Below are 26,877 nucleotides of genomic sequence, written 5' to 3' on the forward strand. Positions count from 1 at the left end.
AGCTGAGAGTTTGAACAGAAGATAGGGGATGGGATCCAGTACTTGACTGCAGTGTTTGGCCTTGTATAGTAGCTGAGACAGTTCCGACAGAGTAACAGAAGATAATATAAGGGAGCTATAAGTAAGTCGAAAGCTAGGGTGGTGAGAGTTCTATTTGAATTGTTTCCATTTTCTCAGGGAAATGGTAGGCATGCTAACTGGGAGTCAGAATGGAAAGCGGAGATTAGAAGTATGAGGAGAAAGAAGAGGTGTGAATTATCTGTTAAGAGAATGGAAGAATGAGTGAATGAGGGGGTATAGGATTTCTGGGCACACGGAGTTCACTTGAAGTTACGAGTCATGAATTTGCTATGAAATCAGTCTGCATGATTTTTGAAATTTTTCTGGCCGCATTCAGCTGGGCAGAGGCAGAGTAGATGAAATGTGGGTTCAAGTTTTGCTAGTCAAATCAGCAAAGGGAACAGGGGGCAGTGGAGCAGACGGGATGTCTATACCCAATAAAGGGATTGTTTTTGATGGGTCGTGGAATCTAACTTGCACCAATTATGAGGACACAATGAAGACTGGGGATTCTGACAAGTCTGGAATTAAGGGTCCTGGCAGAATTACATAACTCTTGGAGCTGGAATAATAAAGGGAGTAAATGGGAGGAGTCAGAGTGATGTTATCATGATATTCAAAACTGTTCCAATGGAGAGGGTGAAACTTTTATTAACAACAAGTTCTAGGGTATGACAACAGCAGCACGTGGCTAACAGAGAATGGAAGGCAAGATCACTGCAAGGTAAGGTGTCAAGGTCCTGAGAAGCTGGGCTACTGGAAAGTGCGTGTAGACACTGATACCATAATGGGTTATGACAGGACTAGTGTTAGACAAAGTGATAAAAACTGAATCAACATCTTGAATAACTGAGGGAAAAGTGGCTTAAGGTTCTTGGAATGACAACGCCAAGAAGGGGTAGCCAGGTGTCTATATTGACAGTAGGGGCTTCAAAACTAAGTTTGTAGGAAGGAGAAGGGAGTGGTTAGAGGAAGGAGGACATGTAGCCCACATCCAGGCCCAGCTGCAGGAGGTCCATGGGCAAAGAACTGCATGGAGTTAGAAGCCTGGAGGGGAGAAGGGAGGAGTTTACAGTGAAAAGAAGGTGAAGGGTGTGATTCAAGAAGAGATTACTGATAGAGGCAATTTAGCTGACCCTGGTTTTACATTCTAAGAAGCGCTGTGAAAGGGATTCAGGTATTGGGAAGGAGTGGAAATGGAGCTTGCAAAAGGAGGATTTACAGAACTATATAGCTGTGGGGGTATAGGTATGTGGGAGAAACTTTTAATCATCATATTGAGTGTGTCTTGAAAACTTTGATGTATGTAACACAGTTTGTAAATCAAACATCTTCTGTTAAAATGTTAACAGTAGGAGAATACATCACACACTGCTTTTGTTTAATAATAGATGAACAGAAACCACACAGAGAGTATCTAAAACAAAACACCAAAGTATTCAATGTATAACTTGTAACCTTCATGTTAAAAACTTAGCAGAAAAAAAGTTAACTAAACCAAAAGGATATGTTTTCCTTAAAACTCATGCACAGATATTTTCAAAACAGGTCATTAATTTGGCAAAACAATGAAGGTAAAATAATTCATCAGCCCGTATGTTTATATTTGAAAATGTGCATATTCCAGGGAATGAGATAAATTAAAGAGCGTCCAGGGAAATAACACATTAGCAATTCTGGTCTTCAGGAAGTTTTGAATTTAAAAATGAAAAATTATCTTTGTGGTGTGGTCAGATGCAGAAATACACAGCACAGGTTACAAAAAGATGGGACTGGTGAATGTGGAGGGCACAGTACTCAGGATGCCCGACCCTGGGGAGGGTAACCGGTAGCCCTTCTCTTGGGACTGGGAGAAACGTTATCATTTCTACACAGGATGAACAGCATAGGGCCTCAGACAAGCCTCTCCCCCACTTCAAGATTGGCCCCTATCAGATTTCCCAGGTGTATTAAAAGGTCTGGGGCAGGGTTTTAATACAGAAAGAAGCAAGAGGCCGGGAGAAGAAATGCTTGTTAACAGTGAGTAAGAGACCGTCAGCAAGATGGACAGCTGACATAAGCTGAGAGAGGCCCCAAGGACAGAGAGCACTCCCCCCACGCGTCTCCCGCAGCCACATCCTGTTAAGGTTTGCAATCGCCACCTGGGGGCCCTTAGCTGTGTGGAGCCCCAGGCTCTGTGTCTGCACCAGGCCTGCTCTGAGCCCTGCGGAGCTGAACTAACAGGCTCATTAGCTGCACCTACACATGAGGAATAATAAAAGGCATCATAGCATCTGCTGACTCGGACCACGAGAGATTCTTTCAAGAAAAGAACATTCCTGTGAGTCTGGAAAATCATCCTCACTTTCTCTTAACATATTACCATGTTATACAGTGTATAAGGTATTAGACAGATTATAACAATGTAAATAACTGAGGGTTTCAAATACACATTGAAGGAAGACTTCTAGAGCTTGATAGGTTTTTCTCCTAAGGGGGGAAAATTCAAATTCTTATTTCTCTATTTCCTGCTGTATGGCCTTTCCTTTTCATACCTGCTAGCTTGTCACACAGATACAATCTCTAAAATGCACCAGACCGCATTTATGATGACTAAATTGCCTGTGGGAGACAGTACTTTGAATTAGCCTATCTGTTATTATTGTGTGCATGTGCTCAGCTAAATAAAGTCACAAGACAAACAACTTTGAGATAATTAGATGGTGCACTTGACTTTCATGATTATTTCTGCATTGAAGATTACCCATACTATTGCATTCTGCAAAGCAGAGCATCACAGTAGGAGAAAAACAGTCCAGAGTCCCTAGGGACCATCAATATCCATTTGAACACTATTATCTTACCATGAGTCCAATATCTTGGAAGAACTCCAAGGCAGCAGCCAATCAAGACTTAGGATCTATTTTAGATAGAAATTAAACCATAATAGGCAAAAGTAAAATCTAAAAGTCATAATCAATACTGACACCCAATGTGTTAATGAGCTGCTGTCATTACAATAACAATGGAATCAGAAGGTTAAGAAAAGTATCTCTTCAAAGTGTGGTGATTAAGCCTTTATTCCAAAGAGAACATTTACGCAGGTGAAAATTTATTTTAAAAGCATGTTTCAACGTAGAAAACATTTAAAGTTAATTTAAGGCTCATTCCATATATCACACAGACAACTTAATTTAACAAAAGGGTTCCTACTGATCTTTAGAAAATGGGAGAAGGAGGCCAGCTCTACTTCTGCTGCCTGCTTGCTAAGGGGATGTGATACTCTCCTTTTCTGCTTCCTACTGGCTCTTTGTACTGTTTATACCCCAGCCTACACCACATGAGTACCTACTATGGAAGGGATACGTGTAAGTTGGAAAAATCTTAACTATATCCAAATCCTAAACTATTCTAGTCTGAAATATCAGTCAACAAAGCCCAGGTATGTGGATATAATTTGAGATTCTGCTGTCAACAGAACGTTTGGGGAGGGGAAGGGGAGGGGCGGGGCAGGATCATGTTCATAAGGTATTAAAATACAAACAAAATGCAAGTGGAATGGTAAATGTGTTCACTCTCCATGCTTCCGTTGCTTCCCTTGCAAAATGCAGATACAGTGCTTTGGTTATGAATATAGGACACTTGGCACGGCATCTTGCCTATAGATGAACGATGTTTTCTCTACTGCCATATGCAGGGAAGGGAGTAACCATCACTTACCTTGCATGGAAGTGATGGAAACTCCATTTGGTACACAGGCCCAATCGTTTCTGCAGCATCCTCTTTAAAAGATGCTTCTATTCTACAGGTATGATCAGTGCACTAGGGTGTCTAGTCATTCTCTAGCTAATTAAAGAAGTCTCATGTTTGTTTTCTGATTTTTAAAGATGGGAGAGTTTTTAAAAATTAACACTTTCTTCTGCGATGAGAGGGAAAAAGAATTGTGCCTGGCACTGTATGAGATTACATCTGTCCTATTAAAGTAGGTTTGGGATGACGGAGCATGTATCAAATGCCAAATATCAAACAACTAGGACCAAAATACACTGCCTCTTTTTGCTGATAAAAATATCATCAGTCATGAAAATAATGCAGGGATCAATGGCACCTTAATAAGACTTCAAAGAGATAGAATACCATGCTCTATTTTAAAGTACATTTCTTTCAAAATTGATGACTATGGACCAATTTTTCCAAAGACAGTTTCAGGTATATAAGCTACAAATCTAAGCTTTTATATCTAAGAACCTCACATGGTCTTTTCACTTAAAAGAAACCTCTTTAGAATTCCTGTGCTGACCCATCGCTGGCATCTCAGCTCTGCATGCTGTGACGGCTCTCGTTACAAAAGGTACAACACTTCCTAACAACAAGGCGCATTCACGGCTGGGGGTTTCAAATGACAGTTTTATTTTAGAGTCAATTCTGTCTGCCGCTTGGACACAGGAGACTGTGATTTGTGTGAGCCTTATTCTTGATATTTTTAGGGAATCAGAGTTAAGGATCTTAACCAGCAGCATATTTGTTAGAAATATGATGAAAATTAATACTTTTCCTTATAATTTGATTTTTCTAAATACTGCTGCCCGTTTTATAAAATGGTTTCATATTCAGATGACGGATACAATGCCATATTTTCTTCCAGGTGTTTCATAGGGTTGAAGTGGCAAGTCTTATAGGGTCATCTTTCCAGTTTCTTGGTGCATTTCCATTTGTCTATTATTACACTGCAGGGTTACTGAGAGAGAAGCTGCGGCTTGACATTTAGAAGGACAAAAAGAGTAAGAAACAACTCTCATACTTGTTAATCTACCTCCTGGTAGCAATCAAGTTTAATGTAGTGCAAAGAGAATGAGAATGTTATGGTTGAACTGTATGCCACTCTCCACGCCCAGCCAAAATTCACATGGCAGAGTCCTTCCCCCCGGCACCTTCAGAATGAGACCTTCTTTGGAGATAGGGTCTTTACAGAGGCAATCAGGTTAAAGTGAGGTGATTAGGGTGGGCACTAACCCAATATGACTGGTGTCTTCATAAAAAGGAGAAATTTGGATACACACACACAGAGCAGGACAATGTGAAGACACAAAGAGAAGACAGCCCTCAGGAGAGAGGCTTAGAACAGGTCCTTCCCTCACAGGTCTCAGAAGTCAAACCTGCAGACGCCTGCATTTCCTACTTCTAGTCTCCAGAGCTGGAACATCACATTTCTATTGTTTCAGGTGCCCAATCTGTGGGAGTCTGTCATAGCAGCCCCAGCAAACTAATACAGAGAATAAACGTCAGGCCTGAGAATGGTCTAGAACAGGAACCAAATTATGACTGTGGACCATATCCAAGTTGTAGACCCCGTGAGCTAAGAACGTTCTTTACATTTTTACATAGTTGAAAAAATTTGTGGCAATTATTTTTCTGTTATCTAAGCACAAATATAAGTTCTTGATTTTTGCTTCTTAACCTGCAAAGCCTAAAATATTTACTGTCTGACCCTTACCAGAAAGAGCTTGCTGATCCCTGGTCTAGATAAGAATCAAGCTGAGTTCAGATTCAACTTTGCCATTTAATTATTGGGAGCTCAGTTAAATTCACTGAGCTTTCCTATTTTTATTCATAGAATAAAGCTTTATAATAACTTCCTCAATTTCACAGAATTAGTATCAAGGAGTAAAACAAAAAATGAAAAATGTGAAAAAACCTAAGAAGTGTTGAAAGGTCTATACACATATGATTATAGTTTTTTCCCCAGAAGTACTATAGTTTTACTGTATGAATTTTCTAAACTCAGAGATGAGTTCTGTATTGTTTTAGATGCAATCAAGACATACTTAAAGCAGAATTTCTGAAGAAAATTGCCATTGGATATCCTAGTAATATACTTTGTTATTTAAATAACAGGTACAAACTATTAGGAACATAAGCTACAAGGATATACTTACTATACAGCACTGGGAAATATAGCCAATATTTTATAACTATAAATGGTATATAACCTTTAAAAATTGTGAATCACTACACTGTACACCTCTAACATATAATATTGTACAGCAACTATACTTCAGTTAAAAAATAAATAAATTTCTCGTTTGAGTGTCCCGACCAGAATATTTTTAAGTGATCACCAGCTAGAGTCAAATCCACACATTTTACACCTTAAACTTATACAATGTTATATGTCAATTATATTTCAATTAAAAAAAGATGCAAATAGCAATATTCTGGATGATGATGATTTTCAAAGACATTCACACATAATAAATTCTTCCATAATGCCTGCGATGTTATCATTCTTATCTACATGATTCTTTTTCTACCTATAGTTTTAAAACAAGCTCTCCACAAAATAAAGCATTTCAGGTATTCATTCATTTAGGTAAACATTAATTGAGTACTAACAGTGTATCAGGCTCTGTGCTAGATGCTGAGAATATAAAGTTGGATAAGACATGGAAAAACATTTTTGATACCATGTGGAGAGTCTTATGTAATACAAGAATGTACAAGATGAAATGAGGCTTCAGGACAATAGACGTTTATTGACAAGAACTGCATTTGAACCTGGGGGTAAGGAGATGAATAGGACACAGTCCCTGTCTCTGGATATATCATAGGCTTCTGGGAGAGACAGACACATAAAGAGAGTCTTCAAAATAATATGGTGAATTTTAAGATTGAAGCATACCCAATACACAGAGAAGAAACACTGAGCCTATTAAGGTTTTGAGGAAAGTTCACAGAGGAAACAATGCCTGAAGTGTCTCTCAGAGAATGAGTAAGAATTATGAAGGAGACAGAAGGGTTGAGTATGGAATTCCAGACCTAAGCAAAGACATACATGGAACAGCTAATTTTAGTGTGTCTATATGTGTATATGTGTGTGGAGGGGGAGGCAATAAATAATTCAGTATTTTCAAAGCATAAACTGTGAGGTCAGCAAGGTCACATATGAGGGAAACCTGTGGGCCAGAAGCCAGGATGCCCAGCCTTAGAACAGAAGAAGGGAAGGAGTCAAAAAAGGGTGCAATGGTAATTGTACAGATTACGCATGTTAACATACAAATAAGAACTTAGGCAGTTAAGATGCTTCTTTGGCCATGGTGATTGGTTCAAGACTGTGTATACTATAACCTGTCCAATTTTAGTGACTCTTAGGATGTCTCAGAAGCTTGCTTCTCCTGCACTGAACTTCAACCTTGAATTATGTAGGACTCACATAAAGGGAACCAGATACTGTTACATGCAGCCACATTCGAACTCCGAGATACTTAGGGACCTCTCAGTTATGGGAACTGTGCATGCTTTTCTCCTTAATTCAGTTTTAATATGACTTTCTGTCATTTACAATTAAAAGAGGTCTAACAGTATAACTAATAGTTCATTCATTTTTGTAAGTATAAAAATGAGGCTAAGGGAGCTATGTAACTTTCCAAAGTCACACAAGCTGCCATTGTTTAGCTGTGATCCGAAGCCAGGAATTCAAACTTCAAAACCCTTTTTAATAACTAATTATGCTAAATTCTGGCTCACAATACCATATTTTTTTCCAAATGTACACTGCCTATAGTGATTTAAGGATTTGTAATCAGCTAGCACATGGCAGGTATGTGGGGAAAGTAGAGGGTAAATGATGGTCCTCATACCTGGTTGCCTAAATTTAGACTTAGGCTCTAAACTTGAGGAAAAGCTGGGAATCATCTTTATTATGAAAACTTCATTTAATTACCCTGTGGTCAGTCCTCAGCTGTACTCTGTGTCCCACACAAATTCTATTTCTTTTTTTCCTCCCCAGAAAATAATCTCCAGTCTTTTGCTAAAGGTTGGGTTGGGGATCTGGGGATCTGACTGCTTCTTAAAAACCTTTGGATCTAATTCCTCCTATTTTTACCTCATACTCATCCCTAAATCCCAAGGTAAGTAATCCTAAAATTCCCAAGCCTTTTAGGGTTCCTGTGGTGTAAATTGCACTGCTTCTTGCCTTCCCCATAGGCATGCTCCTTGCTTTCATGGGGCTGTTAAATCAGTCGCCATTCTCCCTCTGTCTTGCCATTTTCACAGCTCTCTGTATGGCTGTCCCTTGGTATCTGCGGGGAGATTGGTTCCAGGAGCCGCACCACCGCCTCTCCCCGCCACCCTACCTACAACCCCGCTAAAATCCAAGGATGCTTAAGTCTGTTACATAAAATGGTCCCAGATGGGGAACCCGTGGATTTGGAGGGTCAACTGTACTCTGACCATTGTAGCTTTATGTGTTTTAAAAGTCTTTTCACTAATGTATTTGGAGAGTTTCAGTAGCAGCAGAGCTGGTATGATATCGGAATCTTAAAAATCAACTGCACCAACATATTCTAAAAATTTAGTAGTTAATTGGAATCTGAGCAGCATTTCTATTGGCTTTTACCAAGATCAACCTGTGCTAGCCACTAGCCAATCACACTGGCTTAGACAAGAAGGCCAGAGGACAATCAAATTACTTAGTCAAAACTAAAGCTGGAAAAGATTTTAAAATTAAAAAAAATATACTTCATGAGTGTTGTTTTTAGAATCCACTTGTTCTGCTTCACCTGGGTTTAAATCCAGCTCTGATATTTACGAGCGGTGTGAACTGAAGCAAATTATTAATCTCTGTGTGCGATGGATGCTTCATTCACAAAAAGGTGGTAATTACAGTACCAAACACAGAAGGCTGTTGGGAGGATTAAATCAGTTAATGCATGTGAAGTATTAAAAACTATTTCATTGGTTTCTGCTTTTATGTATATTTCCTTATTTTGGGAGGTTTAATTTGCTTTTCTTTTCCTAACCCCTTGAACTGGAGCATTCCTATCTTCTTGGAAGCTTAGCTCACTGATGTTCAGCCTTTCTCATTTGTTTTATAAATATATGTATTGAAGGCTGTACATTTCCCTCGAAGCATGATTTTAAGCCACATGCCACAAATTTTAATATGTAGTGTTCTCCTTATCATTCAGATCAAAATATTTTCTAATTTCCATTGTGATTTCTTCTTTTACCCAAATGGTATTAAGAAATATATTTTCTAATTTTTAAACATACAGAGATTGTATAATTATCTTTTCTGTTAATGATTTCTAGCTTAAAGCACTGCAGTCAAAGAACATACTCTACAGTATTTCAGTTCTTTGAAATTTGTGGGGACTTACTTCACAGCCCAACACATCTCTTTCTAAATATCCAATGTGTACTTGAAAAGAATGAATTCTACTATTCTTGGTTCTGGTGTTCTATACATGTATATTAGGTCAGCTTTCTTACTGTATGGGTCAAATCTTCTATATCTTTATTGATTTTGGGGGGGTGTCTTCTTGTTTTATTACTGACTGAAAGAAGTATATTAACATCTCCAAAGATGAAAAAAAGAAATGTCTGGCACTAATGAGACATTCAGTAAAGAAACCATTATTATAATTATTTTTATCTAGTAAATATTTGGGTTATCATGTGGACATGGCTTATACAAACTGTTTGCGATCAGAATAGAATATACTGTTAGAGAAACAAATGATAGGGTTTTGTTCTGTTAAGAAATAAAGCCCCTTTAGATATTTGATTATGTTTGAAGAAGAAGCAACACAGTTTCAGTCAATATTGTTTACTATCTATTTTGTAAGAAAACCTGGCTAACAAAATATTTTAAAATTATATGAAACTCATGAATCCTAAGTGTTTAAAAAAGCGCTAAATATACACTTGAAGCTTTAAAAATTTAAAGTAAAAGTAAATTATAAAACTTAATCTTAAGGAATGAGATTCACACGAAGAAATAAAATTAAATTCCAAATGCACCTATGTCTACACACACACACACACACACACACACATACAAATATGCACATGTGCATATGTGAGGTGTTTACCATCTAAGAAAACAGAATCAGATAAGTTTCTGCTAATGGCTTTGCCAATAAAATCAGAAATTTGATAAATGTCAAAAATTTTATGGTTGATTACAGAAACGCCTTAGATAAAATTTACCCCATGCGATAGAAGAGCATGCAATAATTAAAAGTTATATTTTAAAAAAATATTTAATATTATGGGGTAGTTTTCATTATGTAAGTAGGTAAAGAAAGCAGGATAATCTATTGTATAGATGGTATAAACCGAACTGTGTCAACAGAGTGGATGAGCAAGCCTGGAAGGAAATACATCAAAGCAATATTCTTGGTTGTTTTAGGGATGAGAGGATTGTGAATTATTTTTAGATTCTTCTTTATACTTTTATTTATTCTGTGAACTTTCCTCGATAATCACAGAAAAGCTTTATAATAACAAAATGACTTTAATTCAGAAAATAAGCACTCATTTGTAATGAAAACACTTTCATTTTCAACTTATCTAAAAAAACATATGGAAGCTCTGTTGATGCTAAAAAAAAAAAAGCCAGTTCACTGCAAATAACTTTAACCATTTCAAACACAAATTAAGCCAAGCAAGAAAAAAGAATATAAACGGAGCACATATGACTCTAATAAATATGTCCACGCCACCCACTCAATACAGCTGGAAAGAGGAATGTGCAGAATTTACCAGCTGCCAGCTGGAAGACCTCAGCTTAATGATCCCAAGTTGAATGTCTCAACCCATTAGTTAGCCTATAAAAGAGTTCATCCATAGCTCTCGAAGGGGAAAAAAACCCAACAACTGTTTCATGTATAGATGCAACTCAAATCGAATTAAACAATTAAGTTCATTGACAAAAACCTCTCCCATTTTATTGCTCTTTGTAGGAAAGACATCATGTAATATAAAAGGCCCACATTGTTTTTCCCTTCTTAGAAGTACTTTTTTATCAGTATTTTTCTGTATATAAGGTGAAGCATATTTCTCCCCTCTTCATTTTTCTATTATTTCCTTGAGCCTGTTACCAATAGATATTTCAACAGACATTAGATTTCAAGATTATGATAAATTTACATATATAAAAGAGCAAAACACTGCTAAATTGTGTTACTGATATTAACAAACCAGCCAGCCTTTTAGAAGCTCTAATGGGTGTGAAAACATCGTTCTGTCAATTGTGTTTTTACATTTATTGACAACCCGCAGTAGAAATAGAAAGTGATTACATACTGAAGGAACTTACCAACATTTACAAATTTGAATAACAAAGATCTGTTCACATTTTATGGGTATGTTTAGACTAAAATAATTTTAAAAATCAGAAAATGTTATCCAGGCATGAGAAAACTTATTCAAATTAATAATTTCATGAATAATGGTAAGAGTACAGGAACTGGATTCAATTCCAGCCATTATCATTCATTAACAAAGTGTGTACAGGCAAGTTACTTGATCAAAGGACTGCTTGCCTCACTTATAAAGTGGCAGTAATAAAGTCCACTTCATAGGGCTGCTGTAAAGATAAAATATAATAATATACTTAAGTAGTGTGGTATCTTGGCTACACATACTAGATCCTCAATACAGATAGATACTACTTTCATTATAACAACAACGACTTCTCTTTGTCCTCACCATCATCACAAGATTCATTAGTAAAGTGCTACATAAAGAGAGAGGGTAAACCTCTCCATAAGAGTCCTGGGGACCATCTCCTCTACTGGGAGATGTATTCTGTAATGGTGAAGTTTAGCTACGGCCAAGTTTAATATCCGGGGCAGTCTTACAAAGGGTGGTAAAACTTAGAGCCACCTGTATATATGTTTTAAAAGATATCCCAATCAAAAATATCTACAACTTGGACTAGTTGTACTGTCCAAGGATCCTTTGAATCTCAATGGCTTTTTAGGCTTGATTAATCCCTATTTTAAATTAATCCAAGCCTAAAAAGCCCTTCTAATGTAAGACCGTTGAGTACAAGGTGCCCCAGGATTAAGCACAGGAACTGGCAGAGAGCAGGTCCTCAATACATGTGTACAGTGTGAATTAATTCTATGAGGGGTATTACTTAAAAGTACTGGTAGTTTATAAGATTATTCACAATGAGGTCAGGTAATGCTAAGAATCAGGACACAGGAGAGAAGCTTAGAACCAGTGTATAAGCCTGCAAAGATGAGCAAGGTACCAAAGGAAAGTTGAAGGGGCAGATAAAACTTTTTCTTTTTTTTCTGTTTCTCTAGTGTTTTGCATTGGTCTCTCCCTACTTAAAGAAAGGAGGGCAAAAATGTCAGGCCATTTAATTATAAAATGAAATAATTACATTTACTTTATATATTTTAATCTTAGCCTATTAATCTTTTTTGTGTTTGCTTTTAATTACTATGGAAAGCCAGTAAGCTAATGAAGGGAACACTTAATATATGGGAATATACTGATTCTGTGATTATGCAGGAATAAATCAACACAGAATAGAAGGAATTATTAGAGTGTACACAAACTAGTGACAAGTGTCATGAATCTAGACTCTGGAGATATTTGCCTGGTGGCTTAGAAGAAATCTCTGTTGCCTTCGCTTCTCTTATTTGGAGAAATCATGAAAATACCAGGGGCCTCCTACCCTTAGAAATGCCACTCCACCTGATTTTATGAGAATTTTCCATGCGCCCTTTTGTAGAGGCAGCGCAATTTTCTACACATTGATGAAAAAAAAAACAAAAAAACGGTAGATTTAGGGTGAAGGGATCCAAAATATACCACTGCAAAGAGCTTTTTCTTTCTTGCTGAACTCCCGTTGCCTGCCTAAAAGTGTCTCCCAAAAGAGTTCAACTGTCATAAATCTTCTCTCTGGGAGTTTCACAACCAGACAGGATTGACTCCTATCACCAGAGACAGATGACACCAAATAAGAAATTGACTAAATAGATACTGTCACAAAACCATCATAGCTCCCATCTCTTCTTCTATGGTCCCATTTATTGTTCCTAAAAGTAATTTGTTTTCCCAAAAGCATCTTTCCCTCTGACCTTTTTTCCATATGAAGATGTTCCAATTTCTAACCATCTCCTTAAATCACATCTTTCTGTGATCTTCTGCATACATATGTATATAAAAATTTGTCTCCTCATAAATGACACCACGATCCTTTTTGACCCCCCTCCTAGAATAATGGGAATAAAAACAAAAATAAATAAATGTTACCAAATGAAACTTAAAAGCTTTTGCACAGCAAAAGAAACCATAAACAAGAAAAAAGACAACCCTCAGAATGGGAGAAAATATTTGCCAACAAAGCAACTGACAAAGGATTAATCTCCAAAATATACAAGCAGCTCATGCAGCTCAATATTAAAAAAAAAAAAAAAACCCAATCCAAAAATGAGCAGAGACCTAAATAGGCATTTTTCCAAAGAAAACAAACAGATGGCTAACAAACACATGAAAAGATGTTCAACATCACTAATCATTAGAGAAATGCAAATCAAAGCCACAATGAGGTATCACCTCACACCAGTCAGAATGGCCATCATCCAAAAAATCTAGGAACAATAAATGCTGGAGAGGGTGTGGAGAAAAGGGAACCCTCCTGCACTGTTGGTGGGAAAGTAAATTCATACAGCCACTATGGAGAATAGTATAGAGGTTCCTTAAAAAACTAAAAATAGAACTACCATATGACCCAGCAATCCCACTACTGGGCATATTCCCTGAGAAATCAATAATTCAGAAAGATAACATATACCACAATGTTCATTGCAGCACTATTTACAATAGCCAGGACGTGGAAGCAACCTAAATGCCCATCAACACATGAATGATAAAGAAGATGTGGCACATATATACAATGGAATATTACTCAGCCATAAAAATGAATGAAATTGAGTTATTTGTAGTGAGGTGGATGGACCTAGAGTCTGAAAAACAAATACTGTATGCTAATGCATATATATGGAATCTAAAAACAAACAAACAAAAAACCCCCCAAAACAAAAAAACAGTACTGATTAACCTAGGGGCAGGACAAGAATAAAGATGCAAAAGTAGAGAATGGTCTTCAGGACACGGGGGACAGGGGGGAGGGGAAGCTGGGACGAAGTGAGAGAGTAGCATAGACTTATACACACTACCAAATGTAAAATAGATAGCTAGTGGGAAGCAGTTGCATAACATAGGGAGATCAACTCGATGCCTGGTGATGACCTAGAGGGGTGGGATAGGGAAGAGGGGAGGGAGGCTCAAGAGGGAGGGGATATGGGGATATATGTGTAAATACAGCCAATTCACTTTGTTGTACAGTGGAAACTGCACAACACTTATGCCCCAATAAAGATCTGAGGGAAAAAAAAAAAGAATACTGGAAATTATCTAATACTAGAGCAACCCAAATTTAGGGCTGTCTAGAGCATCCACAACCTCAGAGTTCTTCCAGAAGATCGCAAAAGCCTTTCCAAAAGAGAAGAAAAAGACTTGGGTACCCCTAAAGCCAAATCACAAGAAAAACATTCTATCTTTGCATAAAAATGTGTTTGTATTGACGGAATATAAATAATAATGTGTTGCTTTAAAATTTAAAAAAAAATTTGTCTCCTGTATTTTTGTCAGTGTAATTTGCAGTCTACCAACCACTAAAAACTTAAGAATGTAGAAGAAAAGATTTCCCTTTCTAGCAGGGGATTCAGTATGACTAGATGTTTGGAACTAGACTTCCCTCAGTATAATAAGTTATAATGACTGACAATCTGAAAGCTGTAATATCATGATAATGCCTTTTGTAAGCTTGTTCATCAGCTGTGATTTTAGTTTCTGGATTACAGTATCACAAATGAAATCAACTTTTCATTTAATACAATACAAAAATAATTTCTAAGATATATTATGCTTCTCTATTTTCAAAAAGTCATGATTAAATGTGCAAAAAAATCAGTAAAAATATAAATAGTTAAATTGATTAGTTTATAATTGAAAGGAACAATCACTATATTTAAAAATATAGTTTAGGGGCTTCCCTGGTGGTGCAGTGGTTAAGAATCTGCCCGCCAATGCAGGGGACACGGGTTTGATCCCTGGGCCGTGAAGATCCCACATGCTGCGGAGCAACTAAGCCCGTGTACCACAACTACTGAGCCTCTGCTCTAGAACCTGTGAGCCACAACTACTGAGCCCACATGCCACAACTACTGAAGCCCATGCGCCTAGAGCCTGAGCTCCCCAACAAGAGAAGCCACCACAATGAGAAGCCCACGCTCACCACAACTAGAGAAAGCCCATGTGCAGCAATGAAGACTCAACAAAGCCAATAAATAAATACATTTATATATATATATATATAGTTTAGGTAACAACGTAATAGACAATCCAGAATAGATCTGGTGAAATCTATTAGCACAATTTAGGGAATCTTTCAGTATTCAACAAAGACTGGTACCTGAGGCTTTGTCTTCTTCTCTTTTGAGACTCATTCTGTCATCATAATGAGTTAATGGCCACCTGGATAAATCAGCTGCATAACCGAATTCTGACTTCTATGACCATTCCACCCTAGTAACTCAGGCGATGACTTACAGCTTGCTTAATCATCCAGGTAACTTCACCTATCAAATGTTAAGCTTCATATTATTTTATTTTTTTACTTTATAAACCCTCTTCATCTAACTTCACCTCTCCATGGAATTTGACATTGGTGCCTCTTTCCTCTTGTCTCCATTTCAAAAATACCAGTTAACCCTATTTGTTCTCACCTTTGTGTTAGAGCTGATTTCTCTGTCTCTTCAATGGCTACTCTTCCCTTTATCACCGTTTAAATGTCAAGGGTTCATTCTCAGGACTTCTTTTCTCTCTCTACATCATGGACCCAAATGTGCTTTTAGCCTGCACAGTGTTTATCCTCAGAGTGTTTTAAATAAAATTAATTACAGTTACTGCCATAACAGGCCTCACAGCCTCCAGAGTGATGCTATGTCTGGGATACAGACCTGAGATTGGTCCTGTCTTGTACTGAAAACTTAGGAACGTGCTCAGATAGTTTTGCCACAAGTCCTTGCACCTGCCGGGCAGGCTGTGCAGGAGTGGCAGGATTCTCATTCTGCACAGCAGGTATCACCACCAGCGTATCTCTTTAGAAAAACTTAATGGACCTAGGAAGTTTACATGACCATATGTGAGAATGTTCATGGTTTCTTGCTTTATATAGCTTCTCTGCGATTTCCTAGATTATCTGACATTGAAAAAAATGTATATCTTTATCTGTTGATCTCACAGATCTGCTAAGACAGTTATCAATACTTAAAAATCGGGAGAGTTCTCAGAAAAGTCGAGACTCTTGATTGTACTTTATGGTTACCAAAGGGGAAATGTGGGGAGGGAGAGGGATAAATTAGGAGTTTGAGATAAACATATATACACCACGATATATAAAATACGTAATCAACAAGGACCTACTCTACAGCACAAGGAACTCTACTCAATATTCGTAATAACCTATACGGGAAAAGAATCTGAAAAAGAATGATACAGGTATATGTATAACTGAGTCACTTAGCTGTACACCTGAGACTAACACAACATTGTAAATCAACTACACCCCAATGTACAATAAAAATTCAATTAAAAAAATCAAACAGTTCGGCAATGCTCAGCACTCCTTCCCACACCTGTACCTTTCCACAGGCGGCAGCCTCTAGAGGTGAGGGCAGGTGCCCATTGCACTGGTCATGTTTACCATGTCTCTTCTGCTTCACTCATTTCATGCAACGTTCCTGATGCCCGTAGGGGCTGGGCTTCCGATGTGCATAAAACACATACTGACTGCTCTGATCCAGCACTGACAGGCTGACTGAACCTGCAGCTCCACGGGTGAGACCACCTGGGAGTTACACAGCTACACGGCCTGAGTTATGCCCGTCCTTGCACCCCTCCACCACCAAATTCATACGGTGACGTCCTAATCTCCAACGTGTGTATATTGGAAATTGCACCTTTAAGGAGGTAATTAAGGTTAAATAAGGTCGTAACGGCGGGGGGCGGGGGGGTGTCCTCCAATACAAGTGGTGTCCTTATCAGGAGAAGAACAGGCACGTAAGATCTCTTTCACCTCGAGAGAGCACAGAGAAAAGGCCACATGAGGACACAGTGAGAAGGTGGCTGTCTACAAGCCAGAAAAATGCCCGCATAAGGAAATGAATTTTCCAGCTCTGTAATCATGGACGTGTATCCTCCAGAACTGTGAGAACACAAATGTCTGCTGTTTAAGCCACCCAGTCTGCGGTACTTTGTGACGGCAGTCCGAGCAGAGCACTACATACAGACCAAACCCGAATTCCTCTCAAAATGATGCCCCACTTTTGTTCTTCAGGTCAGCACTCATCTCCCTTCACCAGGACTTTTACGGTCATTTCCTAAGCAGTCTACCTATGTTTGCATCATTCTATTCAATATTTGCTGTGTAAGAGTTCTTTTTAAAATATAATGATTATAACATGTGTTCTTGCTTTAAGGAAAAAAACTAATTAAAATAGGTAAAATAGCTTCTACTTCTAATCACCTACAGATCCAAACACTCTAGAACAGCCATCCGGATCCATTATCTCTTCTCTACTCCTTACTACATCCCCAGGACACTAGCAAAATCACATTACTAATGGCTCTGACAAAGACTCGTTCCTTGACAAAACTTTACTTAGAGTCCTCTGAGGCAGCTTTTCAACTCGGCCTTGACCTTGGCCCCTGGCTGGGCTGCATAGCCCAGTTTTATTACAAATCCCGCTAGGTCCATTCAGAAAGAATTCTCCACCCTTGACAGCTGACCACCTCCAATATCTGGTCAACCTTCTCATCCTCCACCCTCAGTATATAATCAGCCTGGCCTACACTTTAGTAAGAATCCCACTGAATGGGTTTAGCAAGAACCCCTTACCTTCATACCTCCTTTCAGTAACTTTCCTTCCCTTCCCTAAACCCCCTCATTCTACTTGTTGGCTATAACCTCCCACTTGTTCCTGTTAAATTCATAATTGAGCCCAGCTCTGTACGGAGGTCTATTTCTCCTACTGCAATAGTTCCTAATGAAATCTGTTTTTACTGCTTTAACTCCTGTCGGCCTCTGGATTTCTTTAACAACTCCTTAAACCAAACTCTACTATGCCCCTATGCTCTAACTCCCCTGTTCCTTCTGATTCCTCCCAGGCTGTATGTCAAAAAGTCTTAAGCTTTATTTATGGCCCCATTTAAATCATACTGCTTTTGGAAGTGTTTTCTTATACTCCCAAGTTGAAATAATTATTTTTCTTTCATGCTTCTAAGGCACATTGTACACACATCTATCATGACTTGGTCAATTTTATTATCACTTTATTTTGTGTTTACATTATTCTCTCTGACCATTAAACTCAGGGCCTTTCACCTTTATTATTTTATTTTACTTTTACCCAAGGTGCTATTATGATGTTAGGTACTTAGGAGTAATTTGTATTTATTAACCAAATATTGTTAATGCTAGTGCAGAAGCCAGTGTAAGGACAGTAACAGGAATTAATAAAAGTCAAAACAACAATCATCTCCCACCCTTTCCCCAAAATTATCTTTTAAAAATAGCTCAACAAAATTGTACAGGTGTATGTGAATTAGGACTGAGCTGATTATAACCAGAGCCAAATGGATAAAGCCCACACATTGTCTCTTATGAATTTATCTCTGAGGTTCCCAGAGAGCAAGCCTCCAACATGCCTACAGTGATTCGTCCCGTTTTCTTAGTCAGTTAATAAGGAAATGGGGTTGGTGTTGGATTGATGTGGAAAGTAAAAGGAATTGCAATGTCTTTGAGTAATAAAATGTTTTAAACACAATACAGTCAGCTGGCTGCTAGAAGCCCTCCTCTTTTCTTTGGGGCCCTTTCAACCTGCTGAGAAGAGGAATTCAGCTAAACTCTAGTGCCCACCACATTTTCTCCAGGAGTTGATCAAAGGGGAGCATATAACCTTCACTATAGCAACACAAACATTCAAATCCACTGACATCCTAGCCAGCGGGGTACTCTGCCATTATATAAGTGCATTTTCCCCATACACCTTTTAGAAAGAATACCTAAGAAATATGAAAAAGTAATAAAATACTGCTGATTTTTTTTCCTTTTGGCATTTAAGCTTTCTTATCAGTGAACTATTGCAAGCCCTATTATTTACCAATTTACTAAAATGAACCAATCACTAATATGTTTTATATTATTTAAAAAAAACCCTGACTAAAGTGGTTGGGAAACGAAGTACAGGAGCTAAAAGGCCCAATTTCTCGCACTATTACATCCACTAAATGAGAGCATGAGGCTAAATGAGCATTTCTTAAAATATTATAGGGACAAATTATCATTATAGAGAAAATGGTGGGGGAATCAGTGATGAAAAAGCTTAAGGAGCACTGAATTAAATAAAGGTAAGCAGGTTTCATTTTAAACTGCAGGACTTCTCAGTACTTTTAGCCATTCTTGTCTATCCTATTTGGGATGGATATCAGGATTAAGAAAGTTTTATAAAATAATATCCCATGTAAATTAACAGAAGGGTTTTCACAACTTTAATATTTATGATCATGCATTTTAAAACAACAGACATCCTGAATCACTTCCTGAATATATGATTTTCAAAGAGCTTCAGATTTATCTATAATAAAAGAGAAACTCCTATAGTAGGATTTTCACCATAAGCATATTGTTATTTAATATATAAAAGTGACCAAAGTGTTTTTGTATTCCTCCAATTACATAATTCTTTCAAAAACCTTTTATATAATTCTCAAATCGGAGACAATTTGTTTCAGGTGCAACACATCATTATTTGATCTAATTTACAGATTAGTGCCATTGTTACTTTGATAGTCTCTCTCACTTGTCAAAGCACAGAGAATGAAGTAAGAATTTCCAAATGTCATTTTACGTTTACATGTTTATGTTGTGTTTACATTTTCATAGGCCTGGCATCTGCTAATTTTAAGATGGCAGTTCACTAGTTTTAGTGTATATGTGAATCACCTGGTTAAAGCTCAGACTGCTGGACCCCAGGTTCAGCAAGTCTTGGATGGAGCTGATCACTTGCATTCCTAACAAGCTCTCGAGTGCGGCTGCTGCTGCTGATCCTGGTACCAGGCTTTAAGAACTATGACTTCTGCAGGCACTAATTCATTAGATGGATACCTGGCTCTTCCGGTCGGTCTGAGGTTCCCCAGCAAGGCCCCATCTGGAGCCTTAAAGGGGCAGGGAGAGCTGGTTATCCCAAATGTCTCCAGAAAAATCGCCTTTGTATTATTTCCTAGGTTTTGCTATCATAAATCTCATTTCCCAAAGACCAACAGATTTTTTCCCCTCCTTTAATGTTTTCCATTGTCAGCTAACAACATGTAGGCCATTAGTTTCAAAATATGGCCCACATTTGGGTTTCTTTCCTTCTAATCACTTACTTATAAGTGATTAGAGGGAAAGATAATCGCTTATTTTCCCACATAACTCATTCCCTCGCTTACATAATATCCATGCAGTATTTGGTCTCTTTTCCCAGCCTTATTTGTCTCTTTAGCCAGCTGGGCCTTATCGATAGCCTATATGAATATATAGCCTACATTCATTCCTTCGTTCATTCACTCCGCAAGCATTTGTTAAAAGCGCAACGCATCATAAATATGACAAAAATTTTGCATTCCTGAGATTATACTGTAATGGGGGAGATACAAAATAAACACATAAACAAATAATTAGGAGCGATGTATACATCAAAGAAAACAATATAAGGTAATGGGAAAGAAAGTGACTGGAAATGAAATATACCTTAGCTACTCTGGAAACACTCCGCTAAGAAGGTAACATTAAGCTGAAACAGAAATGTTGTGATGGAGGCATAATGCAAGGAAGGGAGAAAGGGCATTCTAGGCAGAGAAAGCAACAATTTGAAAGTAGAAAGAAATCCATAGTGTTTGAAGTTAGTGAGAGTCAGTGAGGGAAAATGGTTGAAGAGCAGTTCAGGTGGAGATCGGAGTGAGCAAAATTATTCATAAGTCTCTTGTAACCACATCTTTCACACAGACACCTTGCATACAGCCTAGAGACTAGCATATATACAGGATGAGAACTTGCCAACAAGTTAAAACATCAACAGCATTTGAGTGAGGAGGAACTGAAGACTAATATCAGAATTCACTGTCTAGCCTTTGGAATTGGCTATATTAAAATGCAATGAATTGTACACAGTTCTTATTTCAGAATGTGGATACATTAGGTCTTAACCTTTTGTCCCCTTCATAAAAGCTGAATTAAAGAACTACTCTAGGTATTGATATACAGTAGTTCTGGAAACAGGCAATCCCTTCCTGCTTAAGAAACTAAAAATTCTGAGTGAAGAGGGAGCAAAATCAGCTCAGATGTAGGTCTTACAGTAATTATTTTACAAAGACAATATTTTTAGACAACAGTGATTCTGATAAAATTGGCAAAACAATTCCCAGCAAAATAATAAGTAGTGTATTAAACACACAAACCTTTAAGCAATTTGAAATATGAAAGAGATTAGCCTAAAGCAAGAGTTGTATGCTTTCAAGAAATCCCTCAAGAAAAGCATCAAGCTTCTTTTACCTGATAATTAGAATTATGTTTTAATCTTTATATCATTAGCCCCCAGGTAGCTCTGAGAGCATCTGAATTAAAAGGAATTTATCAGCCAGGGTTCTTTTCAAGTAAGGAACACAAGTCCACGTTTATAACTTTGCTTTTGCCGATATTAAAATTTGCCACCATGTAACCTGAAATTTGTTAAATATACTCACCAGCAATGCAATTTCTTTTAGCATACAGAGCTAAAAGTCTTGTAAGCAAAACCACCTTAGTTTTTAAAATGTTCCAAAATAATTATTATATCAAAATAAAAAGGCCTTTGGTTTATACTGTAAAACTCCAAGGATCTCATTTATAAAACTGCTTAAATGCATTCCTCACCATCAAATATGCTGATGACATTACCTGTCTGCATCCACTGTCACATCGTGAACCCCTCTCTGGATGACATCCCTGGAAGTCGCTGTGTCTGGTATTCGGTTCAGACTTCTAGTGTACAGGTTGAGCCCTCCATCTGTCATGTACCTGAAAATAAATGTCTAATTAATTAACAGAAAGTTAAATGACCTGATCTGTATAATTTAACTTAGTAAACAAATGGTGTTCACAATTTTAATAATTATGCAAATACACTCTATTGTAGTTTTTTTCTATACAAATATTCTACTCATCAAGAAGTATTAGAAAATCTTTTCAAGTTTATAAGGAAATTAATCTTCCTTACTGCAACAAGTAACAAGCCTATTATAAAACCTTCCTTTTTCTCCCCTTTGTTATCAATATTTTGAACAGACTTAGAGATAATGTGACTCTTAGCAAAATCATCGCTTCCCTTGTAAATACCATTTTTGAAGCACTGAATGTCACAGGAGTAATCTTAAAATTAGATTAACTTATTTGATAAATAAAATGTACACCACAAATGACCACTATCATAAAATAATAACTAAGATGTATTAAACGTTTAAGATGTTGCCAGGAACTGTCCTAAATAGTTTACATGTAATAACATTATTATCCGCACATCAGTGATAAAGAAAATAAGTAAGCACAAATGATTAAGGACTTACACAAGGTCACTCAATCAGTCATGGCAGAATTGAGAATGAATCTAGAAAGTCAGATTCAGAAACCGTGATCTTAACCACCACGCACTGCTGTCTGAACTGAAGGACAGCACTGCCTGCCCTGCTTCCTATCTCTGAGAATTACTTCCTGGCCATCACAGGACCAGCACCATCACAAAGGGCTGGTAGACTCCCATAGTCACATTACTATTAGATAATCTTGCTTCCTTGGCAATGGGGGATTAGAACAGGTGTTAATCTCCTACCCAATGTGGGCTAATCAAATGTCTCTTTCTTGAGAAATGGGATTAAGAGATAGCTCATCAGTCTTCCTATATGGAAAGAGTTTATGATAATGAAAACCCAGGAGCTGTGGGTATTTATCTGCACCAGATGCAAAGAGGCACGGAGAGAGCTGATCAACAAAGTAGAAAGAATGACACAGGTGCACAAAAAGCACACTTGGCCATGTGGTTTCAGCTTCGCAACGTCTCCTTGGGTTCTAGGAGATAGATATCCTTGCTTCCTTATAATCAGACCTTCAATTTGCTTAAACAAATTCAAGTTGATTTCACTATGTGGAATAAAAAATTTAATCATGACCATATTAAAGACTGACCAAATAGTTAGAACTAGGATTATGAAATTGGCTAATTGCTTACATGCTTAGTAAATTCTGTCCTTATTAGTTGAATATCCTTAAACAAATTTCTTAAACTGTGCCTCAATTTCTGCCTCTGAAAATGGGAAGAATAAAATTTACTGCATATAGATTTTATGATAATTAAAGGAGAAATTAACATAAAGTTCTTAATATGAGAGCCCTATAAATAATAATGACTTGTTATTCACAAATTCTCTCCCACATATGTTTAAAAGGAAATATATGAATTTTAAATATACAAAACAATAACACTGTCATACTGTATTATCCTCATAAGGTACTCTACATGGTTAATTTTCTTGATAACCAAAGAATTTAATCCCACCGAAATTAAAACAATAAAAAAGAGTACTTTGGGTTCCAAAATGTGCTGAACACTGGTATACTCTTTTAAACAGGGAATACTAGATATGACTTAACTTTTTCTGATAACTAATTCACGATTATGAGCATCAATTTTCTGTATCATATACAGTGATACCAAACAAGACAATTAAAGATTGAAGGATATTTGTCCTTTGTACTTTTTAATTTGTCAGCTGACAATATTGATGTTGTCAGTGTTTTATTGCTTACTCTTACTTCCAATTTCTTATCTTCCACGTTAGTTCTCAACCAATTCTAAATATTTTAAAATATTTTTATTGCTTCTTTTCTTAGGGTGGAAATTATGGAATTCCTGATAAAGTGTTTAATGAGAAATATTTTTCTCATTCATTCTCCTTTTGAAATTGAGTTTTAAAAGTTTGAGAATGGTAGAAATTTTCTCTCTGGATAAGTGAGATACTCCTTTTTTAAAAAAGCTATCAACATGGTTGATCCTAATCTTAACCTCAGGAGGAAGTTATAACAATGTCTACATGCTAAGTTTTACATCTCATTGGTCTTATTCATTGGTATATCTCTAAAAGTGTTTAGCAAAGTGTTTTGTATATAGTTTGGGATCAACAAATATATTAAATGTTTGTTCAGTTGAATTTAAAAGGCTTCCATACAGTAGGAAGAAACCATGGCAGCAGATCTCAGCACTTTATCCACAATGGTTATGCATGTAAATAAGAAACAAGTTGGAAGATCACTTCTATTAGAAACATAACCTTTCAATTATTTAATGCTTACAGAAGAGTAAGTTCTATAGACAAAGGTTACATGCTTCGAAAACTAATTTTCAAAAGGAATAAAAATATTTTAAATTTTCAGTGAATTAAGAAAAAAACTATTTTTTTAGGAAGCATTTCAAAGGATACTCATTTTCCTTTGACCCGTGGATTTTCCAGGTAGTACAAATAGGTTTACAACAGATATTAATTGACCCAAAAAAGTCATCAATGTCTAATTCCTCTGTTTACAGACACTGTTGCATTGGAATGTTGGTAGGGCATTTTCATAATAGAACCATGAGTTTGTTATTTGAAAAATTATACATGGGAATCACACGAGTAAAGCAAATTTCCGATTTAAATTTTTTCTTGAAAATTCTTCCTTCTTTTTGGTTTTTCTGAAGGACTTAAAAATCTAAAAGAACATGAATTTCATAGTTCCTCTGGAAAAATTTGCTGCAATCTGGGAACTATAAATGTTAGATCATTTTGAAAGAATAATGTAAAGTAAAAAAAAAAAAAATATTTCCTAATAACGTTACATCTAAACTTCTAAACCATAAGCTAAGATGAGTACAAACAAAAAGTTGCAAAGGAAATTTGTGAAGGTTACTGACAAAAAGTAAAATCTCTCAAACTATGAAAGTCTTAGGATAATTTTAGCCATGATCAAATTCTATAAGCTATAAGACGATTCACATAAAAAACCCAATGGTCTCCCAAAGCATTTCTAATTCTTCCTCCCTTCCACTGCCATCTCTCTTCTTCCTTCTGTTGTAGAAAAACTTTGCATACTTTGGCATATTTTCTTTAGGTGTGTGTTTTCCAAACAATATTTCCAGGCCATACTGCTCCACTCTGCACTAGAATGAGATATTAAACTGCTTCCTGTGTGCAAATATATGGATTTCCCATAAGCACCTCAAATATAGCATAAACTTCACCACTAAAGCTCATGCTCCTTTTGTATTTGGGCTGGCCAAAAAGTTCCTTCGGGTTTTTCCATACCGTGTGAACTTTTTGGCCAACCCAATGTATGCTAATACAGTCACAGGGAAACACCACCCACCCAGTCAACAATCTAGATAGATGATTTTCTTCTTGTCACTCACCACCCTCAACTACTATAGGATGGAGTCTGTTCACACCTATGAATCAGCATCACTATGTTCTAATTACATCTGAAATTCATTGAAAAAGGAAGAAATTATAAAAATCTTATTTTTGTATGCTATCCAATCCCATTTTCTCAATCAACATAAATACATACAACTCTACTTCCACAGCAACTCTATGCTTTTTTTTAAAAAAGCTTCATAGTTAAATATATATTTTTGCAAGAGTATGAAGTATAAAAGTACACCTTAAATAATTAAAAAATAATATCAGTTTTCATGTACACATAAGCTGGCTTCAGAAAGAGAACAGTTCCAGTTTCTTCAATGACCATGCAGACTCTTCCCAATCCTACATTTCCAAACCTCCCTTGCAGAGATATCTATTTCCCGGATTTTGTGTTAAGCATTCCTTTATTTTTCTTTGTGGTTTTACTACATGGGCATATATTCCTAAAAATATATTGTTTAGCATCTCATGAATTTTAAGTTTATATAGACTGAATCACATTACATATATTCTTTTCTGACTTATTTCCTTCACTCAAAATTACATTTTTGCAAATCAGCTATCTTGATGTACATCATTGTGTTTTTCATGTTATAAGTTGTATAGCTTCGTTTTGCAAATGCACTGTAGTTTATTTATCCATTTGACTATTACAGACATTTGAGGTGTTTTTAGTGTCTTTTGCTGTTACAAACAGCTCTGCCATGAACATTTGTATATACACATTTCCTTGTGCTCACAGGCAGGAGCTTATCTATGGTTTATATCTAGGAAGGGAATCACTGGGTCACAAGATATATATATACATATTGAAACCTTACTAGTCAATGCCAAAGAGTTTTCAAAATATTTTCAGAATAAACTTCTACTTGCTTTAATTTACAAGTTCCAGATTACCAAACAGGTTGATCATATTTTTACTTTGTTATAGCCATTTATGTTTAGTCTGTGAAATGTCTGTCTATACCTTTTGCTCATTTTTCTATTGGATTCTATGTTTTTTTTTCTTTCCTCATTGATACTAATCCTTTATTAGTTATATGTGTTGCATATGTTTGTGGCTCAAGTGGGGTTTTATGCTGACATTTTTTTCTTGCTTATTTTTATGTGAAATTAATTCTTCAGAACAAAAAGAAACTTGATTTAGATATCTTTCTAACTTCACAGAGTAACTGCTTCTGTTATTTTTGTGCAGTGTTTTAAAATGTGATAATTAGCTTTTTGAGATTTTTGGACTCTGTTCCTATCTCCCACTTTTATCCAGACCTTCTCTATCTTCACTGTTATTGCCACATCCTGTTCAATTTGCTTCTACTTCCAGGAGTTTCCCCATCGGTTTGCGGCCCTGTGCTGGAAGGGAGCTGTGGCTGGAGAGTTTAGTGAATTCATGGGAACAAGACTGCTCCATTCCCTTCAGATAAGACCTTCAGCCTTTACTCT

General features: G+C 36.8%; 1 protein-coding gene across 3 annotated transcripts in view; it reads right to left on the minus strand.

The window, feature by feature from the left end:
• The window catches only part of NAV3 (neuron navigator 3), an 826,584-nt gene that overhangs the window by 115,143 nt on the left and 684,564 nt on the right, over positions 1–26,877 (minus strand). For all 3 annotated transcript variants that reach the window (XM_057740850.1, XM_057740848.1, XM_057740849.1), the window contains exon 13: positions 21,887–22,006. In XM_057740850.1, coding sequence (XP_057596833.1) covers positions 21,887–22,006 — 120 coding nt within the window. The remainder of the gene's footprint in view (positions 1–21,886; positions 22,007–26,877) is intronic.

Source organism: Hippopotamus amphibius, chromosome 7 (assembly GCF_030028045.1).
Source record: "Hippopotamus amphibius kiboko isolate mHipAmp2 chromosome 7, mHipAmp2.hap2, whole genome shotgun sequence".
NCBI classification, from domain to species: Eukaryota; Metazoa; Chordata; class Mammalia; order Artiodactyla; family Hippopotamidae; genus Hippopotamus; species Hippopotamus amphibius.